At 48.8% G+C, this 22028-nt stretch overlaps 1 protein-coding gene across 2 annotated transcripts in view; it reads right to left on the minus strand.

Moving 5' to 3' along the window:
- FBXW8 (F-box and WD repeat domain containing 8) overlaps nt 1-22028 on the minus strand; it is a 105065-nt gene that overhangs the window by 42849 nt on the left and 40188 nt on the right. For both annotated transcript variants that reach the window (XM_084819672.1, XM_084819673.1), the window contains exon 5: nt 9708-9865. In XM_084819672.1, coding sequence (XP_084675798.1) covers nt 9708-9865 — 158 coding nt within the window. The remainder of the gene's footprint in view (nt 1-9707; nt 9866-22028) is intronic.

The raw sequence follows: 22028 nt of genomic DNA on the forward strand, positions 1-22028 counted from the left end.
AGCCCAGTAGAGTTTCCACCCCTCTCTGCGTGCAGCTGATGGATGTTAGGAAGTTACGAAGGAGATGTGGGTTCAAACAGCACAGCCCCCCCCCAACTCTCTCTGTAAGGATAAATGAGGGCTGGAGTGGAGGAAGAAACCTACACCCATAGCTTCCTTGCCTTCCGTCAAACCACTGGTCCATCTAACTTGCTGAGTCACAGGAAACACAAGCGTTTTCTCTCCTGGTTTGGACATGCGGCTCTTGTGAAAAGTACATGGCTGTTCTAGTTGGGGAGGGGGTCTCACTCTGATGGGCAGCTGCTCTCCAAGATCATGGGCTGAGGTCTTTTAGATCCTTTTTATGAACCGATAGAACCTGGAACCTTCTGCATGCAAAGTCTGCGCGCTACCCCGAGCTACTGCCTTATCCATCGGAGGAGATCGTAGAGCTATTGGAAGGGACAACTAAAATCATCAGAACTCTGGAACACCTGCCCTAGGAACAAGGCTCACGTTTGGGACCGTTCAGGGAAGAAAGAGACATTTAAGGCTGGCCGTGACAAGAGATGTATAAAATGATGAACAGCATGGAACCATTTGGAGATTCTTCTGCATGCACTCAGACACACTAGAACACTGGGGGTGGGGGGGACTAGATGAAGGGTAGGTAACCAAATGCCTTCCTGATGCCCTCTAGAATACAACTCCCATAGTCCCTGACCATTGGCCACACTCCTAGGGGTGATGGGAGTTGGATGCCGACCCCTGAACAAGATGTTTGCCCATCACCTGGGGCCTGATCTTTTTAGCTGGATGTGCCAGGGACACAGGAAGCTGCCCTATACTGAGTCAGACCTTTGGTCCCATCTAGTCCAGTATGGTTGACACTGACTGGCTGCAACTCTCCAGGATTTCAGGCAGGGATTTTTCCAGCCCTAGGTGGAGATGCCAGGGATCGAACCTAGGACATTCTGCATCTAAAGCACATGCTCTAACACTGCGCTATAGACCCCCTCCTGTATTGCAAGAGGCGTGTGGCTGCTGCTGCTAAGAGCAGTCCCGTGTATTTCTCCGCTCTCCCCATAATGTCTAGTAATTTTTTTTGTTACTGACGTGATGTCATCATGCTTTGAGTTTCCCCACCTCTGCGAACGGCACACAATGAAGTGGAGTTGGGGGCAGGGAATCTCGGAGCTTCATGATGTCACACTACATGTTTTCACTTGCGGGAGAAAGACGCAGGGCTCTTGTTTCCAACAGCAGCCATGCATGATTGGCAGTATCTAGTTGCACCCTTGGCATTGCCCAATTAAAGCAGAATCTGCTCCAGGTTCAGGACAAATCAAAGGAACAGCTTCAAGGCACTAAGCAGGTCTGGCCTTATAAGTAATCTGAGAATCATACATAAGCCACTCTAAGCTCCTCCGAACAAACGTGGATATGCATTGACAATTTACACCAGATCAAATCGCTCTACACAGCCTCTCTGCAGCACAGCAAAGGATTGGCCTTCAAGTTATAAGCACAATATTTATGTTAGCATACACCTGGTATAGGCAACCTGGTGCCCTCCAGATTTTTTGGACTACAACTTCCATCATCCCAAGTCAGTGTGGCCAATGATATAGCATTATGGGAGTTGCAGTCCAAAACGTCTGGAGGGCACCAGTTTAGGAATGGCCCGTAGTTCAGTGATAGAGCGAGCACATGCTTTGCAAGCAGAAGGTTCCAGGTTTGATCCCTGGCATCTCCAGGTAGGGCTAGGAAAGAATTCTGCCTGAAACCCTGGAGAGTCACTGCCAGTCAGGATCGATAATACTGGGCTAGGTGGTCCAAGGGTCCACCTTATACGCAGTATAAGGCAGCTTCCTATATTCCTAGTTTGCCTATCTCTGGCATACAACATTCATTAAAAGCACTGCCTATAGGGATGTTGGAGAAATCTGCAATGGAACCAAGTGAGTTCAGGTTTTTATGAATCCGACCCGCAGATTCTGCAGTGGACCATTTTTCCCCCCTGTTGCTTGGATTCTGCAAACTTGCGGACCGTTTTTCCAACTTTCTCGAATGTTGTGCAAATTTCATCACAGAAAATTATGCAAAAATAAAAAAGCCCAGCCAAAAAAAGTACATTTCCCCCATAGGCTAAAGCGTGAAAATGCACACGGGGGCTTGGGCATTTTCACACATGCAAATTTCATGGGAATTCGGTATGTAAAAAAAAATGCAATTCCATCCATGGGTGGATGACGGAATGGAAGGCGCCTGACCATCTGTGAAACATAGACGAAACAGATTTTACACAATCCGTATCCCTATTCTCCCATTACATAACTGGGCCCAGGCCCTGGGATCATCTCTCAGCAGTGCTTCAACAGCTACACTGGCTCCTGGTCCATTTCCAAGCACCATTCAAGATGGTGATGCTTATTTTTAAAGAGGTGTATGGCTTCGGAGCAGGGTACCAGGACGATCTGCTACCCCCGCATCAGACAGCTTGTATGTTACAGAAAGCGTACGGAAGCCCTCCTCTTGGTGAACCCTGCTTTGTGAGGTGAGGCAGATGGCAACGAGAGAGGGGATCTTCTTGGTGGCACCCTTGCTGCAGAACACTCACCTCAGGGAGGTTCACCAGGGACCTACTTTCTTATCTTTCTGACACCACCACAACACAGAAAGCTACCCTATAGTGAGTAAGATCAATGGCCTATCTAGCTCAGTATTGACTCTACACTGACTGGCAGCAGCCCTCCAGGATTTCCCAGCCCTACCCGGAGATGCCAGGGATTAAACCTGGGACCTTCTACAGGCAAAGGAGGTGCTCTACTGCTTACATGCAATGGCCATTCAAGTGTGATGGCTCCCACCCTATGGAACTCCCTGCCTCTGGAGGTCAGGCAGGCACCAACACTGGGTTGTTCTCAGCATCTCCTGAAAACAGCTCTTTTCCAGGAAGCCTTCCTTGGTTAACCAGCCTCAATTTTATTGGCACTCTGTTTTTTAAAGAATAACTTTAATATCATGTTTCATTCTTATCTTTTATTTGTGTTATCTCCTGTTGTTCTCCACTCCGGAATCTGTTTAGATGTGCAGCAGTATACCAATGTTGCAAGTAAGTAAGTAGGTAGGTAGGTAAATAAATAAATAAATAAATAAATAAACAGGACAAAACCCTCTTTGTATTCCAGACTTAATGCTTGATGGAATCAGTCTTACTCTTCTCTGCTGTTTTTTTTAAACTGTTCATTTCTATCACTGATCTCTTTTTATCAATTGTCTTTTGTTTTTGTGCGTTTGCATAGCTGCCTTGGCTATCTATCCATTCATTCATCTATGAACCTAGGAAGCTTCAGCTAGTGGGCAGTACTGAAATGTAATAAACAAACAAACAGGAAACTTCCTTACACAAAATCAGACGCTTGTTCCATCTAGCCCAGTATTGTTGACACTGACTGGCAGCAGCTCTTTAGGGAACGTATCTCTGTCTGAACATGTATAGGATTGCGCCCTTAGGCTGCGGTCCCATGCACCCTTCCTACTTCTGAGTAGATGTGCAAGGACTAGCCTGCAAAACACACTGCAGCCATAAGGAATTAGCATCTCACTGGCAGAAAGGAAGCCGCCTTATACCGAGTCAGACCCTGGGTCCATCTAGCCCAGTATTGTTGACACTGGCCGGCAGCAGCTCTCTAGCATTTCAGGCAGGAGTTTTTCCAGGAGATGCCAGGAACTGAAGCCGAGAAATTCTGCATGTAAAGCAAGTGCTCTGGCCCTGAGCTACAAACCCTCCCAAAATATTAGAAGGAGGGGATAAAAATCCCTTAAGTAAATTCCCCCTAACCACAACCCTGTCGTGTCATCTGCTACTGAAATTTAGATTGTACATTCCTCCAGGCAGGGACCTGTCTCTTGCTTATGATGCACTGTAAACTGCTGCGTTCACAGATGGAACGTTATAATTGCTGCTGCAAGTACCGATTTCCCAGAAACCACAATGTTTGGCTCACAAAAAGGGGAGGGGAGAGAGAAGGGAGGGTCTTCTCCATAGCATCCGGAGTCCCTGAAATGTTCCAACATCCTGACTGCGTTGCATATATTGACCGTTTATCTGCAGTGCCACATGTACAGGGATACGATCGCTGGGGCGATCCACAGAACTCTTTGCTAAGCTGGCACAGACTGTGAGGACGACAAGGCAGGCACTGAAGGAGCAGGAACTGCCTGCTGGTTCCTCTGTGGAGATTGGTTGCCAAGGGCATCACTGCTTGAGCTCTGCTGAACAGGGAGAAAACGGTGTTGTGTCAACGAATTTGCAAAGGATGGATTCAGCAGAGGAGGCTGACGGTGCGAATGTGACCAGATGGCTTCTCTGCGTTGGTCACACACATCCCGAAAAGCAAAAAAAAACAAAACAAAGAGGGGAGAGGCAGCCAAGAAAACACACTAAATAAAGCCCTTGCAATACCTTAGAAGATAGTCAGCAAGAATTGTTTTTGGTACTGCACTGTAGATACATTCACTGAGAGTTCTTCTTAGGTATCGTTCTTTAATAGGCAAAGGAAGGATATTGCACATTTTATGGCCCTTGGATTCCAGCGTCCCAACTGAGAGATTTGCATGTGCACTGGGCTGCTCGGTGCAGAGTGCCCACACGTGGGAAGGCCTCCACTCCTTTCAATGGAGGAAGCAGAACCAAGGGATGCACATCCACTGAAATGGATGGGGAAGATTATAGGTGAAATCACCTGCAAAAGAATGTAAGAACTTAAGAAGAGCCATGCTGGAACCAAGGGTCCATCTAATCCAGCATTCTGTTCACACAGTGGCCAACCAGGTGCCCATGGGAAACCCACAAGCAGGGCATGAGTGCAACAGCACCCTCCCGCCCAACAGCAACTGCCTCTGATACTGGAGGTAGCATATAGCCACCAGGACTAGTAGCCACTGATAGCCTTCTCCTCCAGAAATCTGTCTAACCCCCTTTTAAAGCCATCAAAATTAGTGGCCATCACTCCATCTTGTGGAAGTGAATTCCATAGTTTGACCTTGCACCATGTGAAGACGTACTTCTTTTAATCTGTCCTGAATCTTCCACCAATCAGTTTCATGAGATGACCCTGGGTTTTAGTCTTATGAGACAGGGAGGAGAACGTCTCCCTGTCCACTTTCTCCACACCGTGCATAATTTTGTACACCTCTATCATATCCCCCCTTTACGCACCTTTTTTCCAAGCTAAACAATCCCAGCTGTTGTAATCTTTCCTCACAGGGGAGTTGCTCCAGCCCCCTGATCATGTGCGTTACCCTTTCCTGCACTTTTTTCCAGCTCTGCAATATATTTTTTGGGGTGCGGCGACCAGAACTGTACACGGTATTCTAAGTGCGGGCGCAGCACAGATTTGTGTAGGAGCAGTACGATATTGGCAGTCTTATTCTCAATTCCTTTCCTAATTACGCATAGCGTGGAGTTTGCCTTTTTTACAGCAGCTGCACACTGGGTTGAGATTTTCATTGAGCTGTCCGTCACAACCCCGAGATCTCTGTGTCAAAGACTGCTGGGTGCAGTCACTGGGTGTTGTTGTGCACTTGGCAAGTGCTGAGTGAAGTGTTTTCTATAAATCTGAGGCAGCAGGATATCTGTCCTATGTGTCGCTTTCCTATTCCTGAGGCCAGGGGTGATGAAGCTTTTCCAGGTAGAGGGCCAAATTTCATTTTGGAGAAGCTCTCCAAAGGCAAGGCTAAAGGCAAAGGTGCGTAGGGCTGAAAAATCTCCCCCCCCCCCCGCATTCCATTGTTACCAATATACAGTAGGAAGCATGCCTGCTCAGAAATAAGGATAAGCAGCATGTCTATTCACAAATAAGCAGGGCAGGCCTCTGCAAGTTCACTCAGAAGTAAGCAGGCCTGAATCACTCAACAGCATCTGGAGGAAAAGGCTATCAATGGCTACTAGTCTTTCCGGCTACGTATGTGCTACCTCCAGTACTCGGGTCAGTGAGCCTATGTACACCAGTTGCTGGGGAACATGCGTGGGAGGGTGCTGTTGTGTTCATGCCCTGCTTGTGGGTTCCTGGTCGACAGCTGGTTGGCCACTGTGTGAACAAAATGCTGGACTCGATGGACTCTTGGTCTAATCCAGCATGGCTCTTATGATCTTATTTATGTACACTTTCAAATATTATCGGAAATGCAAAGCCTTTGCAGGTCTACTCACAAGTAAGCAGAGCGAGCCTCTGCATATCTAGAAGCAAACAGTGGAGGCTGGAGGCTCCAATTTCGGTGGGGCTGTGAATCCATTCTTGGTTTCACTCAGAGCCAGCCAGAACCGTAACAGAGCTATCCAAGGCAGTGGGCCTAGTTTGGGGATAGGGCTCAGCACCTTGGATACCTCCTTTAGAGGTCTGGCTGGCTCCGACTGTAACCCAGAATGGATGTACAGCCACACCAAAATCAGAGCCACCAGCCTCCACTGGAAGCTGATCAAGGTCTACAGGACAAGGCTCAGAAGGAAGCAGAACTGAGTCACTCAGCAGCACCCTCCCTTCGCCCCACTCCATGCCCCACAGGGAAAAGCTCTTATCTCCAATCAGTGCTTTCCCCTACTAAGTACTGAAAAGTGAGCCTTCTCCACTGCTAACCAGGGGAAAACAGTAGTTGTCTCCAATCAGCTGCTGATTGGACCTAAGGGTTTTCCCCTCCATAGCAGAGGGGATGGGACCAAGGGAAGAAGCTGCCGGATCAATGGAGAACAACTCCGCAGCCCAGAGATGCCCTATGCTTGCCTTAGGCCCTCTTCACACATTATACAGTCAGGGCCAGAAATATTGGAACAAGGATAACTGTTTTGGCAGTTGGCCTCCGTACACCACCACACTGAAGGTGAAAGGAAACACACCCAGATGGGAGTGAAGTCAGGACTTTCAGCTATAATTCAAGGGGTTTGACAAAAGTGGGGCACCAACCATTCCGGAAGGACAGCCAGTGGCATACACACACACCCATCGTTGGTGGCTCATAAGTAATGGAACGAATGGCTGACAAGCAGCTGCATGGCCAGGTGTGGCCTGTTTCCTGGGCACCCCATGACCAATCAGGCAGATAAAAGACCTGGAGGTGGTTCTCAGTGTTACATTTGCATTTGGTAGCTGTTCACTGGAACTCCCAACATGAGGTCCAAAGAGGTGTCCATGCGAGTGAAGGAGGCCATCATTAAGCTGAGGAAACAACATAAACCCATCAGAGAGATAGCAAAAACATTGGGAGTGGCCAACACAGCAGTTTGGAACATCCTGAAAAAGAAGGAATTAACTGGCAAGCTCAGCAACAGCAAAAGGCCGCAGAAGACAACTAAAGTGGATGACTGCAGAATTCTGCTCATGGTGAAGAGGAACCCTTTCACAACACCTAGCCAGGTCAAGAACGCTCTTGCAGAGGTAGGCATGACATTGTCAACATCTACAGTCAAGAGACGGCTTTATGAACGTAAATACAGAGGCTTCACAACAAGGTGCAAACCACTGGGAATGCTCAAGAACCAAAAGACCAGATGAGCCTTTGCCAGCAAACACCTAAAAAAGCCTGCCCAGTTCTGGAATAAGATTCTCGGGACTGATGAAACCAAGATTAACTAGTACCAGAATGATGGGAAGAGAAAAATATGGAAAAGGAAAGGACCAGCTCATGATCCAAAGCATACCACATCATCTGTCAAACATGGTGGAGGCAGTGTAATGGCATGGACATGTATGGCTGCCAATGGAACCAGGTCACTGGTGTTTATTGATGACCCGACTGCTGATAGAAGCAGCAGGACGAATTCTGAAGTGTATAGGGCTATACTTTCTGCTCAGATTCAGCTGAATGCTGCCAAACGGATAGGATGCCGCTTCATATTGCAGATGAATAATGACCCAAAACATACAGCAAAAGCTACCCAAGAGTTTCTGAAGGCAAAGAAGTGGGATGTTCTTCAATGGCCAAGTCAGTGACCTGATCTCAACCCAACAGAGCATGCTTCTCACTTACTGAAGACAAGACTGAAGGCAGAAAGACCCACAAACAAGTAGCAGCTGAAGGCAGCTGCAGTAAAGGCCTGGCAAAGCATCTCGAGGGAGGAAACTCAGCATTTGGTCATGTCCATGGGTTCCAGACTTCAGGCAGTCATTGACTGCAAAGGATTTTCATCCAGGTATTAAAGGCGATCCTTAAGTTTGAAATGATGTTGGTTTGTTCCATTACTTATGAGCCACCAACGATGGGGGTGTGTGTGTATGCCACTGGCTGTCCTTCCTGGATGGTTAGTGCCCCACTTTTGCCAAACCCCTTGAATTACAGCTGAAAGTCCGACTTCACTCCCATCTGGGTGTGTTTCCATTCAACTTCAATGTGGTGGTGTACAGGGGCCAACTGCCAAAACAGTTATCCTTGTTCCAATATTTCTGGCCCTGACTGTAGGTAATGAGGGTGGGGGTGGGGGTTAGGCACATACTAAACTTTTTAAACTGTACACTGAAAATTAGTGTTGAGCCTTAAAGATGGCCGTTTCACAGGGCCACATTTTAAGGAGACATTTTATCATCTTACAAGGATTGGAACATGAGCGTCAATAAGCACGCCCCAATCCACTCCTTTTTTTTAACTGATAAGAGATTTGTTGGGCTGAGGAATACTCTAAATATTAGGATTGAAGTCTCAAACTCCTGTATCTTCTATGAGCCTGAGTGTGGTCTGCGGTGATGGCCCTAGAAAGGGAGACTTGTCTGTGAGATGTGTGTGTGTGCCACAGAATCACTGGCATCTGTGGGCAAGTCACCGGCTCGCAGCTTCTGTTGTTTATCTGTAAAAATGGAATTCGAATAACTCACGCAGGTGATGATGGGAGAGCAAAACAGATAACGCTTGTGATGTACTTTGCAGGTTCAAACCTTGATCAACACAACAAGCTTTGGCAGGCCTTTACGAACACAGCCAAACAGATGCGCCCATGACACATCTGAACACAGCCACCCTTGCACTTTTTGAAAACAAGCAAGCAGAGGGCCCTCAAGATTCTACAGAATCTACTCTGGTTCCACCGAACACACATTTCCATTTCTATGGGATGGACCAGGCCTGTGTGTTGTCTGGATAATGAAGGATTCAGCTCCTATTGTTGGCGAAAGACACATTTCTCTTTTGCAGACTAGCCCTTCCCCTTGCTATCCACATGAGCGAAGCAGATCAATGCAGCGGCACACTTTACTTTGCTATATATTCTCTGCATGCCGGGAAACAGCGTGTGGGGGTTGGGGGGAGAGAAGAAGATGCAGGATTTGCATTCATCAAAGAGTATCCGGTTTATCCTTTGTCTCACAAGCCTGCCTCCCGTGTATCTCAAGGCAGGAAAAAACACCAGGCCAAAACAAGTTGTTTGCTCAAGACGGGTTTGGCTTGGCCGCAAGCTGGCACCGTTCACCCAAGCGGCAGCTCCAGGAGGAATTAAAACAGCCATTTTAATGGGCAACCCAATCCAAGGCCTCCTAATGCACACAGGGTGATCAGCCAACTTTCCCACATAAAAGCAAGTGTGAGTGCACATGCGTGTGTGTGTATGTGTGTGCACCGAGAGGATTAGAGTCGCTCTCACATGCACACGCACAAAGCTGGGCACAGCTGCTTCATTTTCAGAAAGCTTAAAAAAAAAAGGGCATACATACAATATTAGGAAAGAGTTGCCGTTAACTTACCGTCCTCGTAAGCCGCCACCGCCAGCAAGCTGTTGATCCTCACAAAGGAGGCATGTGGCCGGGGTCCAGGCTCAGCCAAGCCGCGCTCTGCTTCCAAGATGGGGGCCGTGAAGTCCCAGGTGCGGGTGTCCCACAGCTTCACGTCCCCTGATGTGTATCTGGGGGTGGAGGTGGGGGGAAACAGAGCATTGGTTCCAAAAGCCTCAGGAATCGAGGGAAGCCGGGAGAGATGCGCCCCTCTGGTCACAAGCGAAGGTGAGATGTTCTCCTCCCCTGCGCCCCAACACAAATAAGGCAAAGGACAGCCATGCGTCCTCTTTTAAAAAGGACAATCCTTTATTTGAAGGGTGGCCAGAGGACTGCCCTCTATTTTGGAGGTGTCCTCTTTTTGAAGGGCTGCCAAGTCTGGTTTAAAGATAAAGAACCATCAGAAGTAAAAGCTGGACCTGGGAGTTGCCCCTCAACAGCAGCCTGTGCCAGGCACACAGGTCACCTGGTCACATCCTCCACATTGCGGCAAGATGAACTGTATTTCTATTGATCATAATTATTGCTAAATTTGCATTTATATGTGTAAATTAGCATATGCAGATTCTATGCAGATAGGTGTCCTTTTGTGTCCTCTTTTTTGTGTGTGTCATGCATCCCCTCTTTTTTGGTGATTTATAAGGGGCCACCCTAAGAAGGCCCCCTTGCATATGAGATGGGACACTCTGTTGCTTTACTCCTGGGGTGCAGAATCTCAGGCCCAGGGGGCCAAATCTAACCATTCCAGTGTTTCCCAAAAGACCCTAACATCTCCCCGACCACCGATCATTTCGTGGTTTTCCTGCTTTTGTGCTGTTTTTGTCCCATTCTAAAAAGTTGAAATGTCTCTCTTAATTACTGGCTTTAAGCTAAAATAAGTGGGTATTTTTGGCCCTGCTCCTTTTGCCTTTGGCCCCACCCACCACTGGAATGCGGCCCCCGACAGCTTCTTCAAAATGGAATTCAGGCCTTGGGTTGACAGCAGTTGAACACCCCTGCTTACTGGTTCCAGTGGCTGCGCTCACATGAACCTAAACAACATGACGTGCATCTGCCAAAGAAATTCAGGAGGACATGCTTTCTTTTTCTACGGTTCACACATGATTTATAGTGGCCAGGAATACATTGGCCACTTTCTTTCCCCCCTACCTCACTGGGCACTTCTCTCTGTGACCAAGTCTGGAAAGAAATAGAGCATACCCTATTCTGGCAACATTCACTTTTTAAAAGAGAATTCTGCAATCCTGGTCCCTCTTCCTCTTGTTCTTGAGAGTGTGCAGTGATGATGTGAAATCTCAAGTCATGGCTATTAGTCTGTACATCTCATACATTAAGACTAAACCCGTTCTCTGAGTCCCAGTCTTTGTGTAGACAAACCCACCCACAAGAGGGAGGTGTCAGGGTGGAAACTGAGCCAATAGAGCCCCAGAGCAGTTCTGATTCTGAGGAGGAACAGCAATCCGTGGGAAAGGAGCTCGCTCATCTCTCACAAGCACAGCAGCTGGCAGAGATTCCTCCTGCCAGCATTCCTGGGATAGATAGTGACCCTGGCAGTGAGAGAGTGCTGGAGGGGGGCTTGCTGGACGCTCGGCGCAGACGCAGGGAGCGACGACAGATGGAGGACACCGAAAAGAGGCATAGCGCGCGTTTGGCGCGCAAACAACAGTCGCGTCCTGAGGACCCAAGGGAAAGAGGGAGGATCTCTCCCTAGCCCATAAGTTCAGGGTCTTCCCGTGATTCTTCTTCAAATGGGGACCAACTGCCTACCCGGAGCATAGGCTACTCTGCTGTTCCTTGCTTAGTCGCTGGTGATTAGCATTTGAAAGAGTCATTAAGTTGTAAAAGGATTAAAGTCTCAGAAAGAATTCCTCGTCATCTGTGTCCTGAGTTGGCTATTGGTGGGGACTGCAAGAGGCAGCTAGGGCACTCCTGACAGGAGGTATCAGTGGACTTGGGGGAAATCCAGAAGAAGTACAAGAAATCTTTGTGTGGTGGTGGTGGGGAAACAGAGGGTAAATACATCCAAAAGATTCAGCCCAGTGAGGACTAAGCAAGCTCAACAGGCAAAGAATGGTAGGGGAAAACTGACAACTGGGGGAAGGGGGGATGGAAAGGTGTCTTCTGGAAAAGGGCATGGCTGGCAGGAACCCTGAACAGGAGCACTTCCCACACTGCAATATTTCATTGCAGGTGCTGCTTGTGAACAGACTGGAAAAGCCCCAACCTCGTGCCTTCCAGATGTTTTAGACTACAACTGCCAGCATTCCTGACACTTGGGGAGTGGTGATGGGAGTTGATATCTGGAGAGCACTAGGTTGGGGATGGTTGGGCTAGAATATAATGGCAAGTTTGATTATATTAGTTTAGGACTCAGTCAGAAATTCCCAGTATGGGTGCTGTATTAGCTAGAGATGTTGGAGAAATCTGCGAAGGAACCAAACAAGTTTGGATTTTTATGAATCTGGCCTACAGGTTCCACAGTGGACTGACTTTTCTCCATCGGGTAGATTCCATGGACTTGCAGACCGTTTTTTTTACTTTCCAGAATTTTACACAAATTTTGTTGTAGGAAAATGCACAAAAATTAAAAAAAAAAACAGCCAAAATGCACTTTTCCCCCATAGGCTAAGCATGAAAATGCACATTTGGGGGGAAAGTTGCGCATGTTTGCACATGCAAATCTGCGCAAATGCGCATTTACGCAAATTTGGAAACTTAAAAAAAAAACCCGAATCCATCAGTGGGCGGATGATGGAATGAATGGTGCCTGACAGTCACAAAACACCGACGGAACAGATTTTACACAATCCATATATCCCTAGTATTAGCATAGCAAAACCAGATAGACTGCTATTGCTAATGAGTGCCGCTGGGAGGGGGGGTGATGGGAGTTGACGTTCTCAACATCTGGAACACACTAGAATGGGGAAGATGGGACTGGAAAATAATGGCTAGTTTGATTACATTATTGCAGGATTCAACTAGAACATCCCAGCATAGGTGCTGTATTAGCACAGCAGAATTATATAGATTGCTATTGCCAATGAAGGCTGTTCTGTATGGCCACTGTACTGTTACAATATACACTTGCATTTCATGGCCCACTGTTTACTTCCTCCCCACTGCTACACCAATTTTTATATACAGATTTACCAATTGAGGATAACACTTGATGCATTGACCTAGTAGGCTCTAGTCCAAGACAGCTTAGTTCACAATTAATCTGTTAGTCTCTGAAGGTGCCAAAAGAATCTCCTTGTGTTTACATAAACAGAGTATCCTAGTATTATGACAAAAAGCCAAAGGAGAACAAAACTAGGCATGTTTGTTTTAGAGGGAAGATGGTTAAGGGTGCGCAGGATGAACTCCATAAAGGATATCAGAAAATAGAGAGGGAAATATTTGCCCTCCCAATTGCCACCAAGAAGAGAACAAGGAAGCAATAGCTTAAGAGCAGTGGTGGGTAACCTCTGGCCCACCAGGCAGGCCCGGCGTCGGGGGTCGGCATGGGCAGGCAGCTGCCGAGGGCCTGGAGGCTCCGAAGAGCCTATTCCTGGCCCTGAGCCACAAGCTGAAACTGCAGCAGCTGTTGTCACTGCTGCCACCCTCCTCTTCCTCTTTGCCCACGTGGGAAAAGCCCCCTGGCCCCGCAGTGCCCCATTCATTTATTTTTTAAATATACCTTTGAGTAGCAGCAATCTGAATGAATCAGATGCTGCATGGGGGGGGGGCAGTAATGAGGGCACAGGATGGTATTTACATTTCTCCTGTGCCCTCATTGGCCAAGACCCCCCCCCCCAACACAAGGCAGCATCCGATTTGTTCAGATTGCTGCTACTCAAAAGGTAAGTTTAAAAAAAACTTGCATGCAGGGCTAGCCAGGTAAGGAAGAGGAGGCCGGCAGTCAGGCGGACAGGTGAGTGGGCGGGCGGCAGGCGGCAGGCAACTGCAACTTCAGCAGCAGCAAGAGTGGCAGGCAAGTGAGTGGGCAGCCAATTTTGGCAGCAGGTGTGTTGGGGGGGTTCGGCAGCAGTGGGTGGGGTGGCGGCAGCCAGGCAGCTTCGGATGGGTTGAGCGGCTTTGGTGGCTGATGGGCAGCCCATGTCTTTGGCAGGGGCGGGCAGCGATGGCAGGCAGGCAACAGCAGCACTATGCTGAAGCCCGCTGGGGTCTGACGCTGGCCCTGCCGCCGGGCTATCTGTCCAGCCCACCCACTCATTTATTGCTTTTCCACAGTGATCTGGCAGGAATAGATACGTTTCGTCCTCCATTGCCAGCTTCCTCTCTGTGCCCTGGGAATGAGGCAGGCACTATCTCACTGCACATAAAGGAAACAGAGGGTGGGGGGAGGAAGACAGAAGGAGAAAAAGAAGTGTGGGGGGGCGAAAGAAGGAAAGAGGAGCGGGGCAGAATGGGAGATAGGTGGGGCCAAAGCAGCATTCACTACTTTTGTTTTGAGCATGCCCACCTTTTGTTTTGCCCACCCCATACCCACATCTTTTGGCCTCGTCCATCTCTGGCACGTGGCCCCTGGGGGGCTGTGCAGAAAATGAGTGCAACCCCTTGGGCTGGAACAGGTTCCCCACCTCTGCTTGAGAGGACAGGGAGTCTCTTGTCTTAGGAAGGTCTCAACACCTCCATGAAGGAGCAGAAACCTTGGATAGGGGCTCAAATCACTGTACGACAGAGCAGCTAAAACTCAATTTTTAACACTGTGTTATAAATCATATTTTTAAACATTTAAATTGGATTTGATCTGTTTTTAAATCATAAATATTAAATTTCTCTCTCATCTAAAGAGAGTTACAACTACATCTCATTGTAAATATGCTAAAACGATGCTTACAGTCTCTCTGTCACCCTCAAACACACTGAATTACCTAGCAGACAAATATGGGCGTTCGTTTCAGTATTTTCCAGCTCATGAAAATGGCTCTGACTAGCCTAACTACTAGCTCTTGCTTTTTGAAAGCAATGGGCTTTTGATACCAATCCCTTTCAGGAATCACAAGTAATTATTAATTTTTCAAAGTTCATTAAGAGTCTATGCATGTTATTGGTCCTAGAAATTCTATTTATACAATTCCTTATTTGTAAGTACTCAAATATTGGAACATGAATACCTCTTTGTTCTAAATCCTTATAGTCACTCATTCGCCCGCTGTTCAAGGCCCAAGCCTTTGCTAAGCAGCTCACAGTAGAGTAAAAGGAAAAAAATATAATGTGAAAACAGAACAAGGCAACAACAAAATCCCACTGAAAATGAAGGTAATATAGAAACACATAATAACTAAACTAAACGCAGCAAAAAGTTCCCAGAGAGCCAGAGCAAACGTATAATACCATGAACAGCAACAGAATCAAGGGCTTGCTGAAAAAGAAAAGTGTTTGACTGTTGGCAGAATGCGAGTAGAAGGACCTAATCTAAACACTTGGGGCAGTAAGTTCCACAGAAAAAAATTGTGCATTAGTTACATTTATAGCCCTCCTTTTCTGTCAAGGGGACTTGAACCCAGATCTCCCAAGTCCCGGTCCAATACTCTACTGACTACACCATACTAGCTCTCACATCCTCTTGCCACTCTCTCTGGCTGCTGCGACAATGAAAAGTGGTAGAGCGATTCAAAGCAGCAGACTGAGAGGAGTTTCTATGGCCCAAAGCCAGAGGATGCGCAAACATAAACTTCAGAGGCTCTTCTCTACTGCCACCCTGAACACCCACAATGGTGCGATGGGTGCCTACAAGGGAAGGAGCCCTCTCTGCAGTGCCCCCCTCCCATCACCACATCAGAGCCAGGGCCTGCAGGAGAAGCCACCACCACCACCACCGGGGAAGAGGCGTGCTTGCCGCCGCTGGGCCTGCTGCTGCCGCCGCTGGGCCTGCTGCTGCCGCCGCTGCCACCACCACCAGGCCTTCCCTGTGGACTTCTGCCTGGCAGACCGCCAGTCCCTGCAGGACCAGGCCCCCAGGTACCGAGCCAGCTGTGCTGCTCCACCTGCCCCTCCCTGGAGGGGCTACATAAGCTGGCTGGCTGAGGTGGCCTGGGAGAGCCAGGGCCTGCAGGAGAAGCCACCACCATCACCACTGGGGAAGAGGCGTGCTCTGCCGCCTGTCTTCCCTGCCGCCGCCGCCGGGCCTGCCGCCGCCGCTGCCGGGCCTGCCGGGGATTCTGCTTGTGTACCATCCACCCCACTGCACGACTGACTCCCTGGCCGAGGTGCTTGAGGTGGTCTCTGATGTGCGTGTACAGTCCCCTAACTTACTGGTGTTGGAGGACTTCAACGTACATTCGGAGGCCATCCTCACAGGAGCACCTCGGGACTTCATGGAGACCATGGCCTCCTGGGAGCTGCACCATATTCTAACTGGGCCCACCCATGTAGCCGGTCATGCACTAGACCTTGTGTTTGTTTCTGGAGAAGCGGGGAGTGATCTGGAAGTCGGGGGTATATCCACCACCCCCTTGTCATGGTCAGATCACTATCTGGTGATGTTGGACTTCTCGGTTCCACAACCCCTCCGCAGGGGTGGAGGACCCATTAAAATGGTCCGCCCCAGGCGTCTTATGGATCCAAATGGATTCCTGAACGCGCTTGGGGATTCTCTGGGGCATGCCAACGGCCACTCGGTCGAGACCCTGGTGGGTGGCTGGAATGCCGCAATCACTGGGGCATTAGATCGGGTGGCTCCGAAACGCCCTCTCCCCCTGAACAGGGCTCGGACTGCACCATGGTTCAATCCGCGGTTACGAGCTCTGAAACAGGAGGTGAGACGGCTAGAGCGCCGGTGGCGGAAGTCTCGCTCCAAAGACGATCAGACACGGGCTAGAGCTGTATCTTCAGCCTATCACGTGGCGGTGAAGGCAGCAAAAAAGGAATATTATGCTGCCTCCATCGCATCTGCAGAGTGCTGCCCCAGGAGGCTGTTCCAAGTGGTCCGGAGCCTGGTCGGTCCTGTGGCTCCAGAACCACTGGAGCATTCTAAGGCCTCCTGTGAGGCTTTGGCAAGGCACTTTGCAGATAAAATTGATCAGATTAGGTGTGTTACTCTGCACACTGTGGATACAGTTAGTGAGCAAGAGGCGGCCTGTGGCAAACCGGTTTTGTGGGATCGGTTCCAGCTTCTTCCTCCTGATGAAGTGGACAAGGTGCTTTCATCTGTAAGGCCGACCACCTGCTTACTTGATCCTTGCCCATCTTGGCTCATTATGAGCTGCAGAGAGAGACTGGGTGAGGGGATCAAGGCGGTGGTGAACGCCTCCCTTGAGGAGGGAGTTATGCCATCAGCCCTCAAGGAGGCAGTGATAAGACCGCTCTTAAAGAAGCCCTCCTTGGATCCTCAAGTTCTGAACAACTTTCGCCCAGTCTCAAATCTGCCATTTTTGGGCAAGGTGATTGAGCGGGTGGTGGCGGTGCAGTTGAAGGCACACTTGGAAGAAACTGATTATCTAGACCCATTTCAGTCGGGCTTCAGGCCTGGGCATGGGACAGAAACGGCCTTGGTCGCCTTGGTGGATGATATGAGGAGGGCTCTGGATAGGGGTGAATGCTCCTTCCTTGTTCTCCTCGACCTCTCAGCGGCTTTTGATACCGTTGACCACGGTATCCTCCTGGACCGCCTGGAGGGGTTGGGCATTGGAGACACTGTATTGCGGTGGTTCCGGTCCTTCCTCTCCAGCAGGTACCAGAGGGTAGCAGTGGGAGAGGAGGTTTCGGACCCGTGGCCACTTACTTGTGGGGTGCCACAGGGTTCCATCCTCTCCCCGATGCTATTTAACATCTATGTGAAGCCGCTGGGGGCTATCATCAGGAGGTTTGGGGTGCAGTGTCATCAATATGTGGATGACACGCAGCTCTACCTCTCATTCAAATCTTCACCAAGGTTGGCCGTAGAATCCCTGTCCAAATGTCTGGAGATGGTGAGTGGCTGGATGGGGAGGAATAAGCTGAAGCTGAACCCTGACAAGACCGAGGTACTTTTGGTGGGAGACAAGAGGAGGCTGGGGGATGTTGACCTGGTGTTGAATGGGGTACGGCTACCCTTGAAAGACCAGGTCCAAAGCCTGGGGGTCAGTTTGGACTCCCAGCTGTCCATGGAGGCTCAGGTGTCAGCTGTGAGCCGGACAGCGCTGTATCAACTCCATCTGATACGGCGGCTGCGCCCCTTCCTTCCCGACCATCTGCTCCCATCGGTAGTACATGCCCTGGTCTCCTCTCGTTTAGACTACTGTAATGCGCTCTACGTGGGGTTACCCTTGAAGACGGTTCGGAAGCTGCAGCTGGTACAGAACGTGGCGGCTCGCCTGATTAAAGGCAGCCACCGGCGAGATCACATCACTCCAGTGCTGAAGGAGTTGCACTGGTTACCAGTTGTTTTCCAGGCCAAATTCAAGGTGTTGGTTTTGACCTTTAAAACCCTATATGGTTCCGGCCCAGCCTATCTTAAGGAGCGCCTCCAGCAACACCAGACAGGCCGCTTAACAAGATCAGCCTCAGATGACCTTCTCTCTGTCCCATCAGCCAGGACAGCTAGACTGGTGGGGACGAGGGAGAGGGCCTTCTCTGTGGTGGCCCCCACTCTGTGGAACTCCCTCCCTAGGGAACTCCGTCATGCCCCCTCTTTAATGAGCTTCCGTCGTGCATTAAAAACGTGGTTGTTCAGGCAGGCATTTGGGGTGGGTTAGGGTATTTAAAAAAAAAAAATTATGGTAAAATTTTATTGTTTAAAATTGTTTTATGGTGGGTTGTACATCGCCCAGAGTGGCTGGGTGACCAGTCAGATGGGCGATTAATAAATTTAATCAATCAATCAATCAATCAATCTGCGGAATCCCCTTCTCAGGGAGATGAGCCTGGCATCTTCTCTTTATACATTTAGATGCCAGGTTAAGACCTTCTCCTTCCAGCAAGCATTTCATGTTCAATCTGTTTCTTTGATTATTAACTTGACTGAACATAAGAACATACATAAGAGCTGTGCTGGATCAGACCAAGGGTCCATCTAGTCCAGCATTCTGTTCATACAGTGACCAACCAGCTGCCCACGGGAAACACACAAGCAGAACATGAGTGCAACAGCACCCTCCCACCCATGTTCCCCAGCAACTGGTGTACATAGACTCACTGCCTCTGGTACTGGAGGTGGCACGTAGCCATCAGGACTAGTAGCCACTGCTGGTTCTTTAATATTTTTCACAAATTGAATGTCTTAATATTGTATTATGTCAATATTTTCATTGTTGTCTTTCTTGTTTTAGTTGTTATTTTGTCGTTTGGGCTTTTTGCATTTATTTGCTTCATCGCTAACCCGTCCAATGCCCAATGTTCTCTGGGTGTATTACAAACACTTAAAAGACTAAAATACCATAGAAACAGTTAAAAATATAAAATAAAATGCAAATATTTAAAAGAATAACATGCAAAATAATGCAAAACAACGCAAAACAACAAACAGCACAGGAAGCAATAGAACAGCCATAAAAATCTAGAAGTACGTAGGTCTCTAAAATGCCTGGGAGAAAAGAAAGGTCTTTCCTGGAGCCAAAAAGATAACAATGTAGGTGCCAGGTGAACCTCTTTGGGGAGTTTATTCCATAAGTGGGGTGCCACCACTGAGAAGGCCCTCTCTCTTGTAGCCACCCGTCTAGTTTCCTTCAGTGGGGGCTCCTGGAGGAGGGCCTCTGAAGATGATTTAAGAGTCCGAGCAGGTACATATGGGAGCAGCCATTCCTTTAGATACTCTGGTCCCAAGCTGTTTATGACTGTAAACTGTCCCAAGGCATTTGCCAATTGGGCGGTATATAAATCTAATTAATTAATTATGTGGCTCTGACAGCTTTTCTCCTGCTGTTCATGCATGCAAAGCAGGCCATGGGGAGGGTGTGTGTGTGGAAGCAGCCAGGAGCCTGAACACAAGATCCTGCTATGAGCGCTGGAAGAATCTTGTTTACCCCACTGCCCATGCCTCCTTCTCCCTCAGGAGCAGTCACTCCAAGCCAAAGGGCTGAACTTCCCATCCTTCTTGGGATCCAGAAAGATGCCCAATTCAGCATTGGTTCAAGTAGAACCTACTTCCAAGGTTTCTTTGGGATCATTCTCTAACAAAGGAGGGTGTCACAGTCGTCTCAGGGCCAAACTGTGCACAATGCAGAAGATCTGTGATCAGGGCTTCCTGAAGTCTCCGTGCTTCACTTAAAGGCAGCTGTCTGTGTGGAGTGCTTTCCTATTTTAGTCAGAGTGGGAAAGTGGGGAGTGTAACCTCAGCCCCCTGCCCAAGCCAAAAAAGAATCCTCCCCAGGGCATGGCTGCTTTTAAATAAAACAGGAAATGCCCAGAGGTGCAATTATGGATCTCTTATTTAGAGACATGGCATAGACACTGACTACTAGCAACTTCTTATGCCTCCAGTTCCTTGAGCCCGTTTCACAGACTGAGAAGGGAAGGGGACCAAAACAAAGGCAGTGCTTCAGCCAGCCAGGCTCTGCGAGAGGCGGAAAGGAGCTGGGTGCTATCCCAACAAAGAGGTGCTGAAGAGGCTGGCAACTTCCTGGATACCCAAAAAGCGAAACAAAGCAAAACAAAACAAACAAAAATTACCCTGGAAAGCTGCAGAAAGCTCGAGTAGCTACGCCAAAATCAATCTCTCTCCAGAGCCCCAGATGTCCTTATCATTGCCTAATGACAATTACACTCAGCCAATTAAAGACTCAGCTATCACTGTTGCATTGTTAGTAAAGCCTTTGGCCCCCAATGTTGATGGCTGTCTAATTAGCGTTGGTGCAAAGTACAATTGCAAGTTACACACGCAAGCTGACAAACACACACAAAAATAAGCCATTAAGAAGAGTCTTCACTCCTTCCATCCACAGCGCCGGTGCTGGCAAAGAGCTACCTTTTACAAAAGTGTCTTACTGCCACAAGACCAGGGGGATATTCTGCCCTGGTCACACAGATAGGCTGATTGATTGTTCCTTGGTTGACCTGGAAGGCACACCTGACTTTGGACACTTGGCAGCTAGAGAAGCCAAGATCCAACAAGCCATAAAGTCAAAATTTCTGCCATTGGCGTACAACTCCTTAATCTCCATACCTGTCAACCTCCTTCCAGAGTGTGCAAGATTTTAAAAAAGGTTCACCGGAACTGCATAGATAGAGGAGTCTTGAAGGTGAATCCTACCTGACGGGACTTAAGGAACTTAGTAAGTTTAACCCAGAAAAAAATATTCCAGAGCAAGCTTGAGCGGTAAGCAGTTGGGGTGGACAGAAATAATAGATGACAATTATTCAGAAATGTTGGAACAGACCATAGAATCATAGAATAGTAGGGTTGGAAGGGGCCTACAAGGCCATCGAGTCCAACCCCCTGTATGCAGGAATCCAAAGGAAGGAGACAGCAACGGTTCAGGAAAAGAAGCAATGGTTCAAAATTGCGGGAAGGTGGGTTTGGGTCAGTGCTGGCTCCTCGTTTTGGAAGGCCCTTGGGCACGTCACCCTTAATGAACCCTCTCAATCAGTGAATCTGCCCTCTCATCCCCATTGTCACCAGCTGCCATTGTTCTTCATCCACTTTCCCATCACTGCCATTGTTTGCTTGCTTGACAGGCAGACAGCCAGGGAGCAAGCAAACATTGGCGTCTACTGGTCCTCCTTCTCACCACCACCACTACCTGGGCCAGAGCAAGAGACAGGTGAACAAGCAGGTTGCAATGGTGAAGAGGAGGAGCAATTCTAGGGGGCTCTTGTCAGTGGGCTTCTGCTGGGGTGTGGGCCCTCAGCAGGTGCCCGAGCATGCCTACCCTTGAAGCTGGCCCTAGTTTAGGTTAGCCATTAGGAGAAAACATATTAGTTATAATGGATCACTTCAGAACCTTAACAAAACGCCATCATTGGAGATCCTCTCGCAAAGCGGGGACAGAGACCACTTGGAGGAGCAACAAAGCTGTAAATCTTAGCATTGTCAGGGTGGAAACTGAGCTGACAGAACCCCAGAGCAGTTCTGATTCTGAGGAGGACCAGCAATCCATGGGAGAGGAGCTAGCTCATCCCTCTCAGGCACAGCAGCTGGCAGAGATTCCTCCTGCCAGCATTCCTGAGATAGTGATCCTAGCAGTGAGAAAGTGCGGGAACGGGGCTTGCTAGACGCTCGATGCAGACGCAGGGAGCGACGAGTGATGGAGGGCGCGGAAAGAAGGCATAGCGCCCATTTGGCGCACAAGCAACGGCTGCCTCCCGTGGACCCAAGGGAAAGAGGGAGGATCTCTTCCTAGCCCATAAGTTCAGGGTCTTCAAGTGACT

Source organism: Heloderma suspectum, chromosome 13 (genome assembly GCF_057233095.1).
Source record: "Heloderma suspectum isolate Gila_16-S chromosome 13, 16-S_ref, whole genome shotgun sequence".
Classification (NCBI taxonomy): domain Eukaryota; kingdom Metazoa; phylum Chordata; class Lepidosauria; order Squamata; family Helodermatidae; genus Heloderma; species Heloderma suspectum.